This window comes from Mastigoproctus giganteus, chromosome 12 (assembly GCF_048544385.1).
Source record: "Mastigoproctus giganteus isolate SK-2022 chromosome 12, ASM4854438v1, whole genome shotgun sequence".
In the NCBI taxonomy this organism is placed as follows: Eukaryota; Metazoa; Arthropoda; class Arachnida; order Uropygi; family Thelyphonidae; genus Mastigoproctus; species Mastigoproctus giganteus.
In genome coordinates, this window is record NC_143586.1 from 167,379,971 (window position 1) to 167,397,504 (window position 17,534).

The 17,534-nt window shown below is 37.3% G+C and overlaps 1 protein-coding gene across 1 annotated transcript in view; it reads left to right on the plus strand.

Annotated features, from left to right (window-relative positions):
* The window catches only part of LOC150077579 (A disintegrin and metalloproteinase with thrombospondin motifs adt-1-like), a 150,197-nt gene that overhangs the window by 80,696 nt on the left and 51,967 nt on the right, over positions 1-17,534 (plus strand). Inside the window, exons 8-9 of the mRNA XM_090385950.1 lie at positions 853-902; positions 7,411-7,516. Coding sequence (XP_090242076.1) covers positions 853-902; positions 7,411-7,516 — 156 coding nt within the window. The remainder of the gene's footprint in view (positions 1-852; positions 903-7,410; positions 7,517-17,534) is intronic.

A 17,534-nucleotide genomic window follows, 5' to 3' on the forward strand; every position in this document is an offset into this window, starting at 1 on the left:
GCATAACGACCAGGTTTTTGAGGGTTTTTTTTTTTTTTTTTTTGATAGACCTGGGGACATTATACACATGCACTTATAAGCATAGTTCGGGGGGAATAAGCTCCATCTGTCCATTCCCCTGACTCGAGATATCATACCAGTCATGAAAAATGCGTCAATCACACTACTAGTAGTCAGTGGCATACCCAGGTATCATCGTAAGGGGGGCATGGTGACCAGATTTTTGTGGCTTTCTTAAACCCCTCTTGCAATCATTTTTTTAATTTCGAATTTTTTGTTAAGTGGGCAGAGAGGGGCATGTACCCTCTCTGCCCACCCCCGAATACGCCCCTGCTAGTAATGCAAGCATGGAAAGTGCCTCTGGCAGATGGCATCACTTCCATGACCAATCAGATTTATTCGGTAGGAATCCCCAAGGATGTTTCAATCAAAAACGTTGGCAAAACTGCAAGCCCATTGTTAAAATATTCACAGCTCACCACTGGATAGCCTATGAATGCATGTGTTCTGAACAACACATGAATGTGGTGTCACTTGTAAAGAAATATATAAAGAGAGAAAAGATGAAACAAAAATGTATATAGGAGAAGAGTAATAAATATTATACAGTTGCAGATAAACTGGATGGCTAAGTTTGGAGAACATAAATGCTATGAAGTTATAATCTTAATAATCAATTAGTTAATTAGTTATAATCTTAGTAATTAATTAGTTACAACTACTATTAATCACAAAAAAGAAAAAAAATTCAATTAAATTAAGAATAAAAAATCAAACATGCCTCAAATGTAATGTGCTGCATATGTTACATAACTAATTTTCTAATTTAATTCACCGATTTTTCTTTCACAGACTTAACCTTTTCAAAAGAACGATTAATGGCACCAATGACAAAGTATTAGGTAAGATCCTATTTTTACTTTGAAAAATTAGCATTAAGAACCATAATACTTGTTTTCCAAAAAGAGATATTTTATTGATCTTAAATTAGTCTACTAATACATCAGAGACTTGATGTATTAGTATGATGCAAGAAAGTAAGCTTACTAGTACTAGTAACAGAATTAGCAATATAGTATCACAAGGAAGCCAAGGCCACTGGCCAAAAAATAAAATAAAATAAAAATGTGCTTCCCTCCTCACATAGGTAACTATCCAGCTGACGTTTGAATTTCTTAAAACTGTCAGTCTCAACTACTTGCAGAAGCAACTTGTTCTAATAATCAACAACTCACTGGCGTCTAAACCATGTCCCTGTAATTTGAATTTATGGTCCCTAGTTCTGGAATGCTTTATAACAGTGAAAATTCTGCCTTCATTCCTATTACTAACCCTCACAAAGCCTTGGCAACCAGGAACCAATCAGGTCCCCCTCTAAGGTTTCTGGTTGCCAAGCCCCATAGTCCACGTAATCTGATCTCATCATGCGAGCTACCCATCTCTGAACCCTTTCAAGAAGTTCAGTGTATTTTTTCAGATTCTCCATTCTTAGAGATAATATTCCAAATGCAGTCTTACAGTTGCTTTATACAGTGGCATTATGACATCCTATCTCTACAAGTTATTGTTCAATATATCATCAATAGGACAACACAAGCTTTCCTGGCCACCTATTTACACTGCCCAGAAAACTTCAATCTACCCATATTACAACTTTCAGATCCCTTTTTTCCTCTGTTTTTAATTCAACCCCACCAAATACAGTAAATCCTCACTAATCTGGTTACAGTTAATCTGGATTGAAATATGGAAAATTCTGTTCACACTCGAGTACGCTGAAAGACACAAGGGATTTAGGAAGGCAGATGACTAACTCTGCATGCTGATTGAGCGCACTAAGAGAGACGGAACATACATTACATTGTCTTGCATGTTATTCAATATCACTGTTGACTCTGAGTTGGATGGATGTTATTGCTTATATCACTTAATTTGCATACTTCTTTATATGTATATACATCTGTACATAATTTACCATATTTTATATAATTATGGGTTCTAAAGAATTAAAAAGTGGAATAAAAAGAAAACGCACTACTTTAACTATCATTAACAAACTCAGAGTGATAGAACAACTTGAAAATGGTGTTCCTTAAAAAAAATTGTTGAAGAATTTGGAATTGCCAACATTTCATCAAATATTAAGAAAACAAAAAGAATCTATAAAGACATTTGCTTTAAAATTCGATGTGGGGGATGATAAAAGCAGTGTATCAAATAGACAGACATTAAAAAAGCCAAAAGAAGTGTTGCTGAAAGAAGCTGTATTTAAGAGGTATTCACAGCAATTATCAAGTGACATTGGTGTGCACCTGATAAATGTATAAAAAGACAAAAGACAACACATTTATCCATCTATTGATGGATAAATGTATTGTCTTTTTATAGTTTTTAAATAAAAGCTCTACAGTGAAATTTTTTTTATTTATTTTCATCAGCACTACCTATATCATTAAATTTTCCATTTATTGTGTTCTAAGTTTTTTTTTTGTCTTTTAGGGCTATCTTTTGCTTCACTGATCATCACTTAATTCGGATGACCTCTCCCCCAATCCCAATTAATCCAGATTAGCAAGGGTTTACTGTATACAAGTTATTTCGGGTTTGCTATTCTCCAAGTTTTTATAGTTTATAGTGTAGGTCAAGCGGCACTGGGCATCTCCCCCAACTCTGCGTTGTATACATTGAGATGCAGTACAAACTCTGCAAATGCCATATAGTGTTGGGCTATTCTCCAAGTGACCTTGCATTTGCTGCTTTAAAACATAGCTCTGGCTTTCCTGAAGCCTGTTAAAGACACCTTGAAGGAGCGCTGCTTGGCACTGATCATTATCACAATCCTTACATTGTCTACAAATTTTGACATTATTTCCTCTACCCCCCTTTGTTGATGTTATTTATGAAAATCAGAAACAACATTGGTCCAAGAACCGATCCATGAGGGACCCCACTCCTGACATTAACACCAATCTGAAGAAAATCCATTAATCTCAACTCTCTGCCTTCTGACCTGCAGCCACTCTGCAATCCATCTTTGAATATTTCCAATAATCCCAACATGTTCTAGCTTATAAGTAACCTTTCACCAGGGCCTGAGGGTGCATAGATTCAAATTCAGGAAAGACAGTTGTAGAATAGATGTGCAGAAATTTGCCTTTAACCAGCAGGTAGTTGATTGCTGGAACAGACTTCCATCTGTTGTGGAAGTTGATAGCTTAAATAAATTTAAGGCTGAACTAGACAAACATTTGGAGTGACCAGATATGTGAAAAGGGATGTTTTGTTTTGTTTTTATTTATTTTTTCTGCCTGATGCTGTATAAATTTGCTTTCTTGCATCATATGCTTCAACTAATGCTAATGCTAAATTCCTGGTGGCACCATGTTTCTGTTAGCCCTATTATATCAGCTGTAGTTGTCCTAACCAGGAGTTCAAATTCAGCCATTTTATTGACAACACTCCTGACATTACTGCAGACTCAGTTAAGACTAAGTAATCCTCTATAGTTTACTACCATTTCACATCCCTTGAAGTTATTTAGGTTTGTATACCAAGCTATATCTTCCCTCTCAAGAACATGCTATCAACATTGGTTGTAGTGCCAATAAACAAGAATTCATAAGGTGAGTACAAGCATTACTTTGACCCATATCATCAGATAAATGAGGATCTAAATTACCCTTCTAACCCCCTAACTAGCAGTTTCCCTGAACCTTAAGAGTATCCTCCATGATACTGGCAAAAACCATTGTACCCCTTTGTTCAAATGAATACCATCTCTACAAATTAGATTCCTACAAAGTTAATCCACAAGGCTTTCAGCATATAGTCCCTCTTATATTGTCTGGGCAGAATTGAAGAGTTAGGTCATACACGTTGTGACCTAACTTGCAGAATGGTCCTATATTTCTCCAATGGATGGTCAGGTTGTGTATGCTTAATATTGTTAGTCCCCACATGAATAATAATTCTCTCTTCATCTCCCTTAAAATCTGACAATGTGTTGTTAACCATGTGACAATGTGTGACCATGTGTTAACCATGTGACAAAAAATTTGACAATGTGTTGTTAAACATCATCAATATGTTTAACAACAAACACATCAACATATCAATGTGATTAACAACAAAACCAGAGTGTTTGACAGGAGCAAACACACACTGTTTCTAGGCCACCCATCTTTATTGCAAAAAATGTTACCTGTTTCATTGACAATGCAGTCACCCAATAAAACTAGATCACCTTCGACCAGGGCAGTTCTTGACTATTCTTTTCTGGGTTCCAAACTGGGGGTGCATCACTTGGCAGGTCAAGAGATACTTGAATCCCTGACGAGCTCCCAGTTACATTTATTTCTAGGGCAAGCAAGCGCTTTGCTGAAAAAAATGTCTATAAACTAACAATTATGTGCATTTTTATTTACTGCAATTTATGTAATGGTGAATTTGTATGTAGCATTGTTTTTAACAGTGAAGTTTTTATGCATCATATCAGTATAGTTAGTTTTACTTATTTGAAGTAAATCAGGAAAAAAAAAAAATATATATATATATATATCTATATATATATATATATATATATTAGTAAAATAATAAGAGGAGTTTACCTCAATATAGTACGTAGAACACTTCCGTATGATACCCTCCAGAAATTAAAACGGAAAAAACCGACAACTTACCGGTATATTAGAGTAAAATATAAATAATTAAATAATCAGTTTAACACAATTCAAATCAATTTAAAACAATTAAAAATCAAATTAACACAATTAAAAGAATCTAACGAAAATATTCAAAACGATTTTCCTTCCTGAAGCTGACAACGTTCGTTTTGAATATTTTCGTTAGATTCTTTTAATTGTGTTAATTTGATTTTTAATTGTTTTAAATTGATTTGAATTGTGTTAAAATGATTATTTAATTATTTATATTTTACTCTAATGTACTGGTAACTTGTTGATTTTTTTGTTTTTTCCGTTTTAATTTCTGGAGGGTATCATACAGAAGTGTTCTACATACTATATTGAGGTAAACTCCTCTTATTTTACTAATATTATTATCAACGTAGGACATATTGAGTAGTACAGCTCTGATTTATACTATCTAATATATATATATATATATATTAGGCGAAGAATTATTTGTAAATTTTAACATTATAGATAACTTAAGGTTGTTAATGAGATCAGCACCGATTAATGTCATCTAAGTGAAAGATTGTGCATTACATCGGTCTGTATTGATACGTTCTAGATATGATAGAATATGGTAGAGTTAAAAATATATTGGATTAGCAATGAGGTAGCAGATTGAGTGAGATAAGGTGCAGTCTGCAAACAACCTGTGCGTCAAAAACACCCAAGTAACGTGCAAAGGTCAATGGCGGCACTGTGGCAAAACCTAGAAGTACAATATGTAATATAAGGTTAGAGTAAAACAAAATGAGATAAAATGTAAAGCAAAAAGAGATAAAAGTAGTAATGGTAGTTACTACCATTACTACTTTTAAAGTATTTAAGTACTGTGTTATTTAAGTAAGTATACAATTCATTATTGGCCAAACGATAGATACAGGACCAAAAAGCACCCACTTGGTAAACAATGGAAATGAGGCCAACAAAACCATGTAATGAACGATGGGAAAGTGCAAAAGGTAAACAACAAATGCTACTAAATACTACCTAATCTCATCAACAGCATAATGGACAAATGTACATCAAGTGCCAGAGGGCCAATATGATTATTAATAAAGGCATAATGTTTTAATGAACAGGGACAGTGGCATGTCTACAGAAAAAATTCAAATTTTTCAGCACAAAAAACAAAATTATTCAATACAGAACAAACAAGAAGTAAAACATACAATCAGGATAACACCGATGTTGGCCAATATCTTGGTAGCAAATAGTACCAGTTCAATAAGCGTACTGTTGGGAAATTGTACCATCAAGAATGTGATTGTTGGCAAACAGACTTGATCCTGTGCTGTTTATTTGTAGCAGTGCAAATTTTCCAGCTTTGGCAAGTAGGCAGTCATTTACTGTTCACAGTTTGAAGAGATGACAATAACTATTGAAGTTGCTCTGAATGGGGTTCCTGAGCACGGTTTATTATTTCATTAATTGCAATAATAAACAGCTGGAAATATGTAACAAATGGCAACTTTACTTAATACAAAGGAAGGCATTTGTAATGCAACACAAAGCATGGCAATTTGAACTATGCCATAATTTAAGAATGTTATATTAACAAATTAATCTTCTTAATGAATGCTTTTAGCTATAACACATTAATGAACTCTTTCGTTTAACTTCTCAAACTGCAACATAATGTGCATTTTAAACTAGTTACAATAAGCTTAAATTCCTCCACTTTAGCAAAAATCTTTGGAATACGAACCACCCAGTCTTTATTTCAGTGTCTGCTAACAAATATAAACCATAAGAATGTGTTTTAATCAGTCTATGATGATTAAAAAATCATACAATAAACATAACTAGAAGTACTCTTGTGAAAATTTCGCAAATGGTAGCAGAGTTTTTCTCTAGCTGTCCTAAAGAAATGTATTCCGTGTTTGATCGTGAGCAGGTATGCACAGAATCCTTTCTCATTTCTGTAAAATAAAACTATTCTTTCTTTTAAGGTAGACAGCACTTGTAGAGAAAATTGGCCCGTTCTGTAAAATAAAACATTGGTTTTTTTTACTATTTGGAATTTTTATATTTTCCCATGTTTCTGCACACGTAGGAAGAAATATGTTCAGTTTGAGACTGAATCGGTTAGGCCTATCGTACACAATGGCTACAGCTAGCTGTACCCATTGCAGAAATTTCACAATTGGTAGCAAAGTTTTAGTATTATTTTTATTTATTTATTTTTTATTAGGAACAAAGGACATGATCACGTAAAGTGCAAATTGTTAATCAGAAAAAAATGCCTTATTAACTTTGACAACTGTTTGTTTAACAGTTAACATCTTCCTGTGACTCCATCTATGAAGTGAATGTTGAACTATTCTTGTTCGTACTACAAAACTGGCCTGTTCCGTAAAATAAAACTATTCGGAATTTTTAAATTTTAACAACTTTGTGCACACCTAGGAAGAAACAGCTTCAATTTGAGCGGTTAAGCCTATCGTTCACACTGAATGTTGAAAGAAAACGGCTTCCGAATTAAATATATTGATGATGGGAAACATAACAGGAAAGTACTTTCACCTATTGTAAATCTTTCCCCCCCCCCTCACTAGTGTGACATTGAAATCTCAGCCATTCCTTTTTCAACTTCACCATGTTATTTTAAAGTCAATGCAAAATGTTTGCAACTACAGAAAATATTTTGGAAATAATCTAAATGCAATGTAATGAGGATACCAGATTATAAAATCTGTTGCCATTTCTTGTCTTACAGGTTTGGCATGGGTCAATGGAATGTGTCAGCCTGAGTACAGCTGCACACTAAATGAGGGTACAAGTTTTGAAGCGGCATTCGTTATTGCTCATGAACTTGGACACAGGTAAGTTATGTGAATTGTCGTTGAAAAATCTGACTAGACAGAGTTATACAACTTTAGTAATTGTAAAGACATAGTGATGTATACCATTCATACAGAATATATATCATTGATAAATAAAGAAAATAACAGTCGGCCCAACACAGAACCCTGGGGCACTCAACTAATAACATTAGTCCATGAAGAGCAGTGGACATTGATTACCACTCTCTGTCTTCTCCCACTCAACCATCCTTTTATACATTGTAGCAACTTGCCCTTAATGCCATACTGCTCCAATCTGTACAGTAGTCTTCCATGTGCAACAGTATCAAAAGCTTTCCTAAAATCCAAGTATATGATATCAAAATTATTTTTTGCATCCAGTTCCTGTGTGACCACATCATAGTATCCAATCAATCTGGTCAGACAAGATTTCCCCTTACAAACACTTTGTGTCTGAACTATAACTGCAGTTTTGTCTAGATGATCCTGCAGTGCTTCTTTAACCCACGACTCCATTATTTTCCCTGGAATAGACGTTAAACTAACAGGTCTGACGTGTAAGTTTGTGCAAGTGTATCAATTTTACATGCAGCCAGCTACAAAGTCACTAGGAATTGGCATCGTTAAGTACATCTCATATTGTGAATAACTTCACGAGTTAACACTGCCTCAAATGACTAACGCTTCACCAATGGAGAGAAGACTACTGTTACTTATTCTCGGCAAATACCACCACCAAGACGGCACCATTTTGGAGCTTGTCGGCTCCTCATCGGTGAGTGGGCAGGTACCCTGGTGATGCAACGATGACAACCCAGTTGCGAAGTATAACTCCACAATATGAGAGATGCCTAGTGGTGTGCAAATGATTAAGATCATAGAGAACTTTAGGGCTATAAACCTCAGGTTGTGAACCAGTTAACTGACGTGTAAGTTAGTACAAGTGCATCATTTCTACATGCAGCCAACTACTAACTAGGAATTGCCATCATTAAGTGCATCTCATATTGTGAATACCTTCACAAAGAGATACCATGATATTCCACAAAGTAAACAGTAGTCTTTTCCAATGGTGATACGTTACTTATTCAAGGTAGTGCAATATCATGGTAATTCGTTGCAAAGGTATTCACATAAGATGCAATAATGATGCCAATTCCTAGTTACTTAGTAGCTGGCTGTGTGTAGAAATGATGCACTTGCACAAACTTACATGTCAGTTAACTATTTTGCAACTTAACATTTACAGCTCTAACGTGCTCTATGACTGACTATAATAAGTCTGTAATTACTCGTATCCCCTTTCAATCTCCCTTTGTTAATTGGGGATACATTTGCACATCTCCAGTCCGTGAAGTATGATGATATCCAGCTTAGGACCCTGGGTGTGCCAAGCCCATATCTTATAATATTATCAGCTCGTCCCACTGTATAGAACTTAAAAAATCCTTGAGACCACTGTATTCACCTTTACGAAAGCAAAAACCCTTTCCTTTACCCTGATGGTAGTTATATCTTTCATTAAATCCCACATCAATACACTGTGATCACTGCCACCTAATGGTTCCTTTATCTGCAGACTCTTAATGCATGAGTAATCACTGCTGATTATCAGATCAAGAATATTACTCCCTCTAGCTGCCTCTTGAACATGCTGCTGTAGAAAACAATCATCCAATAAATCCACAAAAGTCTAGCTAGTGTGCAAGTGACCAACCACAAGTTCCAGTCTATATTTGGGAAGTAAAAATCACCCATTACAAGACACTCTGCTTTACTGGCCCACTCTATTTCTCTGTACAGCTGTTTGTTGTACTCATTAGTGTCATTAGCATAGGCATATGATGCAAGCAAGCTTATGTAGCATCAGCCAAAAAAAAAAAAAAAGCTTCCATTTCACCCCAATATAACGTATTTCCAGTCTATAAGAGGAAGTTTCCCATATTAAACCATCATACTTACCAGCTCATTCAATTTGCCTGAAGAGATTTTTTGTCATACACATTACAGTCATTTGGCCTATAACATACTCTGACTATCATCTTTCCTTTATCGCAAGTCATTTCGCACCATACTGACTCATTTCCCTTAGTCGGATCAGGAGTTACTTTCTGACTCAGAGAAATTAACATGATACCCTTTTTTGCCACCTTCAGGCAGTTTTTAATGATAAGTATTACTCACCGTCCCTTCGTTCATCACGTATTTCTCTGTCTTAAACAAACAGTGCAGCAGTCTTCCGTGTGCAACACGGAAGACTGCTGCACAAAAAGGCCTATAACACACTCATATTCTCGACTTGCATTCCACATGCTTAAGTCACACCAAACTAACTCAACACTGCACTGTCTGCCCATGTCAACTGGATACACTTCCTTAGATTTTATGTTTCTTAACTAACAGCATCACCCCTCCTTCCCTTCTATCCTACCTGTACACAGTGTACTCCCAAAATTCCAATTCCTTATCACTGTGTGGTCACCACGTCTCTGATATCCGAACAATATCTGCCTTTGATGTCTTCACCAGCACCTCAAATTCATCAAATTTATTTACTATACTCCTAGCATTGGTGTACATGCAAGTATACATGAATATGTTCATTCTCTTAGTTACCCTAAAACAATCCATGTATTTACTTATTCCACGATGACTCCCAGCAGTCCTTGAAATCACTAACACCTCTCTTTCCGGGCTGCTGCTCATTCCAATAGAAGCAATGCAAGAATCACTTTCACCTCTGCCTGTGGCTACTGTTAATCTATTAGTCTGTGGTTACTGTTAATCCATTAGTCTGTGAATTCCCCCAAAGCTAGCAGTTTTCCGACCCACCTAACACTGCATCGATAGCATCAGCAAATATTCTTGCACCCTTTCTATTTAAGTGTATCCCATCCTTGTAGAAACAATCTCTCCATGCTGAGAAAAATTCTACTCCATGAGCCTTGCACAATCTCCAGGGCCAAATTAGCGGTTTTCCGACCCACCTAACACTGCATCGATAGCATCAGCAAATATTCTTGCACCCTTTCTATTTAAGTGTATCCCATTCTTTTAGAAACAATCTCTCCATGCTGAGAAAAATTTTACCTCATGAGCCTTGCACAATCTCTCCAGGGCCGAATTGATTGACAAGACTCTCATCATATACTCCCTCCTATCGTGTCTTGGCAGAATTGCTGACAATTTCAAGTTTAACCCTAACTTGCGACTTTTTTTGACATTGTCTTTTACTTGTTAAATAAGTCCGCAGATCTCCTACTCTTAATGTCATTAGTGCCAACATTTACAACAACATTACTCTTTGTGCCCTTAAATGTTTATATCTGCTTTACAATGTCAGCAACTTTTGCCCCCTGGCACGTAAACCCTGGTCCTATTCCACTTATCCTTTTTTGCACAACATATTTCCCATCTCCCAGACAATACAGTCACCAACAATAACTAGCTCCTGTGGAACCAGCACATTCTGCCCTTAAGATTTCTGTTGTGTTGCCTGATGCACAAGAGAGAGCTCTGGTGTTGAGTTGGGCAGCTGAGAGCTTGATCGTTTTAATTTGTTTTAATTTTAATTCCTTCAAGGTCATCTACCCTACTCTTCAAACTCTCGTAGACACCCATCAGAATGCTGAGTTAGTGCCTAATTTCTTCACACTCTCAGCACCTAACACAAATAAAGACATTCTCCTTGGCTAGATCCTGTCCTGTTACAGAAAGTCCACAAACATTTCACAAGTTGCACATTTTTTTAGGCTGTGATGCGTTGGAGAATTGCCCCCTTCGGTTCTCCCCCGAGCCACAGCAGTCCCGCTACATTGTGCACATTGCTTTGCAGCTCTAGTCTGGGGCATGATTTCTGTTTAAATACGATGTAATTAATTAACAATGAAAATTAATAGGGAAGTTGAAAATTAATAAGGAATTTAGCATAGTAAACCTGGAAGTTTGTTTGCATAGTAAATCTGACTTTTTTGAATCAATTTGGCCCCCCTCTTTCTTCATTTCACTGTCATAACACAGTTTTCCTCCATATTTTTGCAGTAACATGTCTCTGCCTTTTGTCATAAAAAAAAAGTAAAGCTGTGTTAAAATTTGTAATTTTTTATAAAGATTCTATGAAGGTGCTTATTTTTGTTAATGAACACAGCCTTAATAAACACCTGAGAATAGTTTACTGTAACTGTTAACTATTAAAAAAAAAAAAAAAAAACCCTTCTATTACTATTACTTTCTGCAGGTTTCTAAGGATATACAAAATATATGATATGGTCCAGGGATGATACTCTTTCTCAGTTCAGAAAGCAATAAAAATTAATAAAAGAATTTATTATTATTATTATTAGCCATATAGTGCAAGGAAGCCTGTGGCTTATTCTGCACTAGCCAAAAAAAAAAAAAAGAGTTACCCAGAGAGAGAGAGAGAGAGAGAGAGAGAAAATCACCAAGAAAGAGAAGAATTATGATGATATCCAGCTCAGACCCTGGATGTGCCAAGCCATACTCACCTAGTTTATTGAAAACAAATATTGTTAAAGATTTTATTTTCAAAGAAATTAAATGTTGCGGGTACCTTTAACTTACTTTCTTGAGGAGTCTAGAAGTATGAGCTAAAACATTCTCCTTCATTCAGTGTCCTAAGTCTCCTTCATACACTGATTGTATCTTTGTTAAAAATGATGGTATCTTTGCCAAGTATTGTCTAACAATGTGTTCCAGCAAGATTCCCAAAATTAGCATTAGCATTAGTAGAGGCATTTGATGCAAGAAAGCAAGCTTATGCAGCATCAGCCAAAAAAAAAAAAAAAAAAAAAACCCACTTCCACTTCACCCCTCTGTTCGTTCAAAATACCTGTCCAGCTGAGCCTTAAACTTATTTAGGCTATCAACCTCCACCACAAGGGATGGCAGTCTGTTCCACCAACAAACCACCCGCTGGCTAAAGGCAAATTTCCACACGTCTATCCTACATCTGTCTTTCCTCAATTTGAATTTATGCCCTCTCAGGTGATTTTTCTGAGCTAGAGGAAGAATCCCATCAGCATTGAGCATGCTTAAACCATTCAAGGCTTTATACACCTCTATCAGATCACCTTGCTGGTGCCTAGTCTCCAGACACTGTAATTTGCAAAACTGAAGCCTTTCTTCGTAAGAGCACCCCTTTGTTCCATTCACTAATCTTGTTGCCCTTCTCTGTACTCATTCCAGCAGCTCTACATCCTTCTTGAAATGAGGCCTCCAGACCTGTATACAGTACTCTAGGTGTGGCCTGACCATTGCCTTATACAATGGAATAATCACCTCCTTATCTCTGCTGGAAAAATTGCTGTATATCATTGACAATACTCCATGAGCTACTCTTGCAGCCCGTCTGCACTGCTCAGAGAACTTCATATCTGCCTGCACAATCACCCCCAAGTCCCTTTCATTCTCTACCACTGTCAGTGTAGTACCACAGAGTTGATACGTTGCTCTGGGGTTGCTGTTTCCCATGTGTAGTACTTTACATTTGTCAATGTTAAACTTCATTTGCCACCTCTCAGCCCATCTGCTCAACCTTTCCAGATCCTGTTGCAGCAGCATACTGTCAGTAGTGTCCTTGACAACCCTGCCAACCTTTGTATCATCTGCAAACTTGGACATTAAGCTTGATATACCATCATCACATTTATAAATACAGAAAACAATAATGGACCCAACACTGAGCCCTGAGGGACTCCACTAATAACATTAGTCCACGATGAGCAGTGTCCATTGATTACCACTCTCTGTCTTCTCCCCCTCAACCACCCCTTTATCCATAGCAGCAATTTGCCTCCAATGTCACACTGCTCCAATTTGTGTAGCAGTCTTCCATGTGCAACAGTATCAAAAGCCTTTCTAAGATCCAAGTATATAATATCCAAGTTATTCCCTGCATCCAGTTCTTTTGTGACTGCATCATAATATCCAATCAAGTTGGTCAGGCAAGACTTCCCCTTAACAAAACCATGCTGTGTCTGAGCTATAACTGAAGTCTTGTCTAAATGATCCTGCAGTGCTTCTTTAACCAGTGCCTCCATTAATTTTACTGGAACAGAAGTTAAGCTCACAGGTCTATAATTACTTGTGTCAGCCTTTGATCCTCCTTTGTGAATTGGGGTCACATTTGCACATTTCCAGTCTATGGGTACCTCCCCTGAGTCCAAGGAAGCTCTCATAATTATGGCTAAGGGTTTGCTTACTTCCTTTGCTGCCTCCTTTAATATAACTGGATAGATCCCATCCACCCCGGGTGCCTTTCTTGTGTTTATCTTCAACAATTTCTCCTCCACTTTACTCTCAGTTATTACAAGATTCTCTAGCTTACTGCCAGAGTTGAATACACCTCTGGCATTCCCCTCGCTGAATAACTCCTCATGTGTGAATGTCGATGCAAAATATTCATTTAGTTTGTTAGCTACCTGAGCAGGATCATCAACAGCTGACCCATCGATATCAAGTGGACCAATCTGATTCATCCCCTTCCTTCTAGAGTTTACATAAGTAAAGAACTCTTTGCTGTTTTTCTTTGCATTCTTTGCCAAGGATTTCTTGTAATCTGCCTTCGCCTGCCAAACCTCCTTTGTAACTTGGTTGCATATCAACTTGTATCTATCATAGGCTTCTGTGTCATGTGTTAATTTGTAAGTATCCCATGCATTTTTCTTCTCTGCCATATGCCTCATTAGTTCATCTGACATCCATTTTGGCCTAAACCTTGAACAATATTTCTTAGTTGGTATGTAAAGCCTAGTAGCTTCCAAGATAAGTTCTTTGAATGCTTCCCATTTTGAATTTGCTGTTGGTAACATCATCAGTTGGTCCCACTGTATAGAATCTAAATACTGTCTCAGTCCATCGTAGTCGCCTTTACGGAAGCAATAACCCTTCCCTTTACCTCTAATGGTAGTTACCTCTTTGAGTAAATCCCACTTCAGCACACTGTGATCACTGCCACCTAGTGGTTCGTTTATCTGCAGATTGTTAATGCATGAAGAATCACTGCTGATAATCAAATCAAGAGTATTACTCCCTCTAGTTGCCTCCCGAACATGCTGATGTAGAAAACAATCATCCAATAAATCCACAAAAGCCCTGCTAGTGTGTGAGTAACCAGCCCCCAAATTCCAGTCAATATCTGGGAAATTAAAATCTCCCATTATAAGACTCTCTGATTTACTGGCCCACTCTATTTCCCTGTACAGTTCCTTATTATACTCATCAGAGTCATTAGGCCTATAGCACACTCCTACTCTCAATTTTGATCTCCCAATGCTTATGTCACACCAAACTGACTCAACACTGCACTGTCCGGCGATGTCGACTGGCTTGACTTCCTTGGTTTTTATGTGTTTCTTAACTAATAGCATAACACCTCCCCCCTTCCTATCCTGTCTATCCTTTCTGTAGACGTTGTACTCCCCAAATTGCAGTTCTGCATCCCTTATATCTGTGTGACACCACGTCTCTGATATCCCAACAATATCTGCCTTTGATGTTTTGAGCAATACCTCAAATTCATCAAATTTATTTACTAAACTCCTAGCATTGGTGTACACGCAAGTATACCTGCACCTGTTTCTATTCTTAGCTACCCTAACACAACCCATGTGTTTACTTGTACCGCAATGGCTCCCAGCAGTCTCTGAAATACCATGCATCTTGTTTTTCAGGCTTCTGCTCATTCTAATAGAAGCAGTGCAAGAATCTCTTTTACCTCTGCCAGTGGCTACTGTCAATCTATTGGTCTTTGTCTCCCCCCAAGCTAGCAGTTTTCCGACCCACCTAACACTGCCTCGATAGCATCAGCAAATATTCTTGCACCCTTTCTATTTAAGTGTATCCCATCCCTGTAGAAGCAATCTCTCCTGTTAACAAGTACAGTCCAGGCTGAAAAAAATTCTACCCCTTGAGCCTTACACAATCTTTCCAGGGCCGAATTGATCGACAAGGCTCTCATCATATACTCCCTCCTATCGTGTCTGGGCAGAATTGCAGACACTTTCAAATTCAACCCTAATTCTCGGCTTTTGTTCAACAGTGACCTGTACTTGTTAAGTAATTCTGCCAGTCTCCTACTCTTAATATTATTAGTGCCAACGTGTACAACTATATCACCTTTTGTGCCCTTAAAAGATGATATTCGCTCTACAACGTCATCAACCTTTGCCCCTGGCAGACATACCCTGGTCCTGTTCCACCTATCTTTTTTACAAAGCATGTTCCCCGTTTCCCTGACAATAGAGTCACCAACAACTACTAGTTCCTTCGGGACCAGCGCATTCTGCCTTGGGGGTTGTCTCTGTGTCACGCGATGTCCAAGTGCAAGCTCTGGCGTTGATGTGGGCAGCTGAGAGCTTGATGGGCCCCTCAATTTAGTGTCTTCGAGGGCATCCACCCTGTCCTTCAAGCTCTCATATAGGCCCACAAGAACGCCGAGTTGTTGCCTGATATCGATACACTCCTTGCATCGCGCACACACAAAGACATCCCCCTTGGCAGTATCATGTCCCGTACCCGATTGCTCTGCAAACATCAAGCAAACAGTGCATTTTATAAGGCTGTGAGTCAGAGGACAACTGCACCCCTTAGTTCTGCTCTGAGCCACAGCGCAGTTTTCTGCAAAATGTTTTCTAATTATGTAGAACAAGGTCCCCAAACTACAGCCAGCGGGCCGGATCTGGCAAAAGAATTTTATCAGGCCCATGGATATTTTAATTAGATTGTAAAAATTAGTTTGTATTAGATCACAATAAAATTTATGAAAAACACATTTTACAGATTATTTTAACATTCATCAGTTGATTAATAGTATTGATGCCTCTGTGTTGTCAGCTTAGTCTTGTTAGATATTAATTCTATTAATTCCATTCAAAGCTATTCTTTGAAACATCATTAAAATAATCCATTAATCTTGACAATGTCATTAAATAGCTCTGTCATTTATATTATGGCGACTCCGTAGCCAGGCGGGAAGGATCAGCAGTGCATAGCACACACTTCTTGATTAGACCGGGGTTCGAGCCCGTCACCACCAAATATGGAGGATGTGGAAAGGTCAGGGAATGACCACCGCATATCCCGGAGCAATATGGCCTTAGTTGCTAATGCTCCTAAAAAAAAACCAAACAACACAACAAACAAACAGACATTTATATTATTTATAGTGAAACGTCACTACACCATAAAACACGTCTCAAATTACGATAAATTTCAAGTAGTTTTGCGGCAAAAAAAACAACCAAAAACTAGCCCAAACTTTTCAAAGTCAACAAGAGAAGATTAGAAATTTTACTCATCAAAATTTATCTCCAGTTAGAGCTAGTTTTCGAGCCTCCCAAATCATTGCCAAAGAAGGAAGGGCCTTTATGGATGGAGAATTTGTAAAACAAATTTGTTTGTCAATTGCAGAAGTAGTATGTCCTGAGAAAGTAAAGAATTTTGCGTCTGTAGGTTTATCTTCATCAACTGTAACGAGAAGAATTGAATATTTAGGAGCCGATGCTCAAAACCAACTTGTAGAAAAAGTTAGTGACTTCACACATTTTTCAATAGCAGTTGAAGAGTGAAGATACAAGCCATACAGTTCAATTACTAATTTATATCTGAGATGTAAATCAAAATTTTGCAGCAACTGAAGAGCTGGTTGCATTAAAAAGCTTGAAAGATACAACAGGTGAAAATATATTTTTGAGTGTGTCAGAAACAATTGACATCCTCAAATTGAATTGGGATTTGCTATCAGCGGTTACAACGGATGGCACTAAAAATATGGTTGGTACTAAAATTGTGTTCATGGGTCAGCTTCATAAATATCTTGAGAGTAAAAATATTAAAAAACCAATACAATTTCATTGTATAATTCACCAGCAGTCTTTGTGCGGAAAATATTTGAACGTAGATTCAGTCATGTCAACTGTAATATCAAATTTTATTCACAAGACTGGTCTGAATCATCAGCAATTCAAAAATTTTCTTGAAACTACTGAGGCAGAATACAGTGATTTGTTATACTACA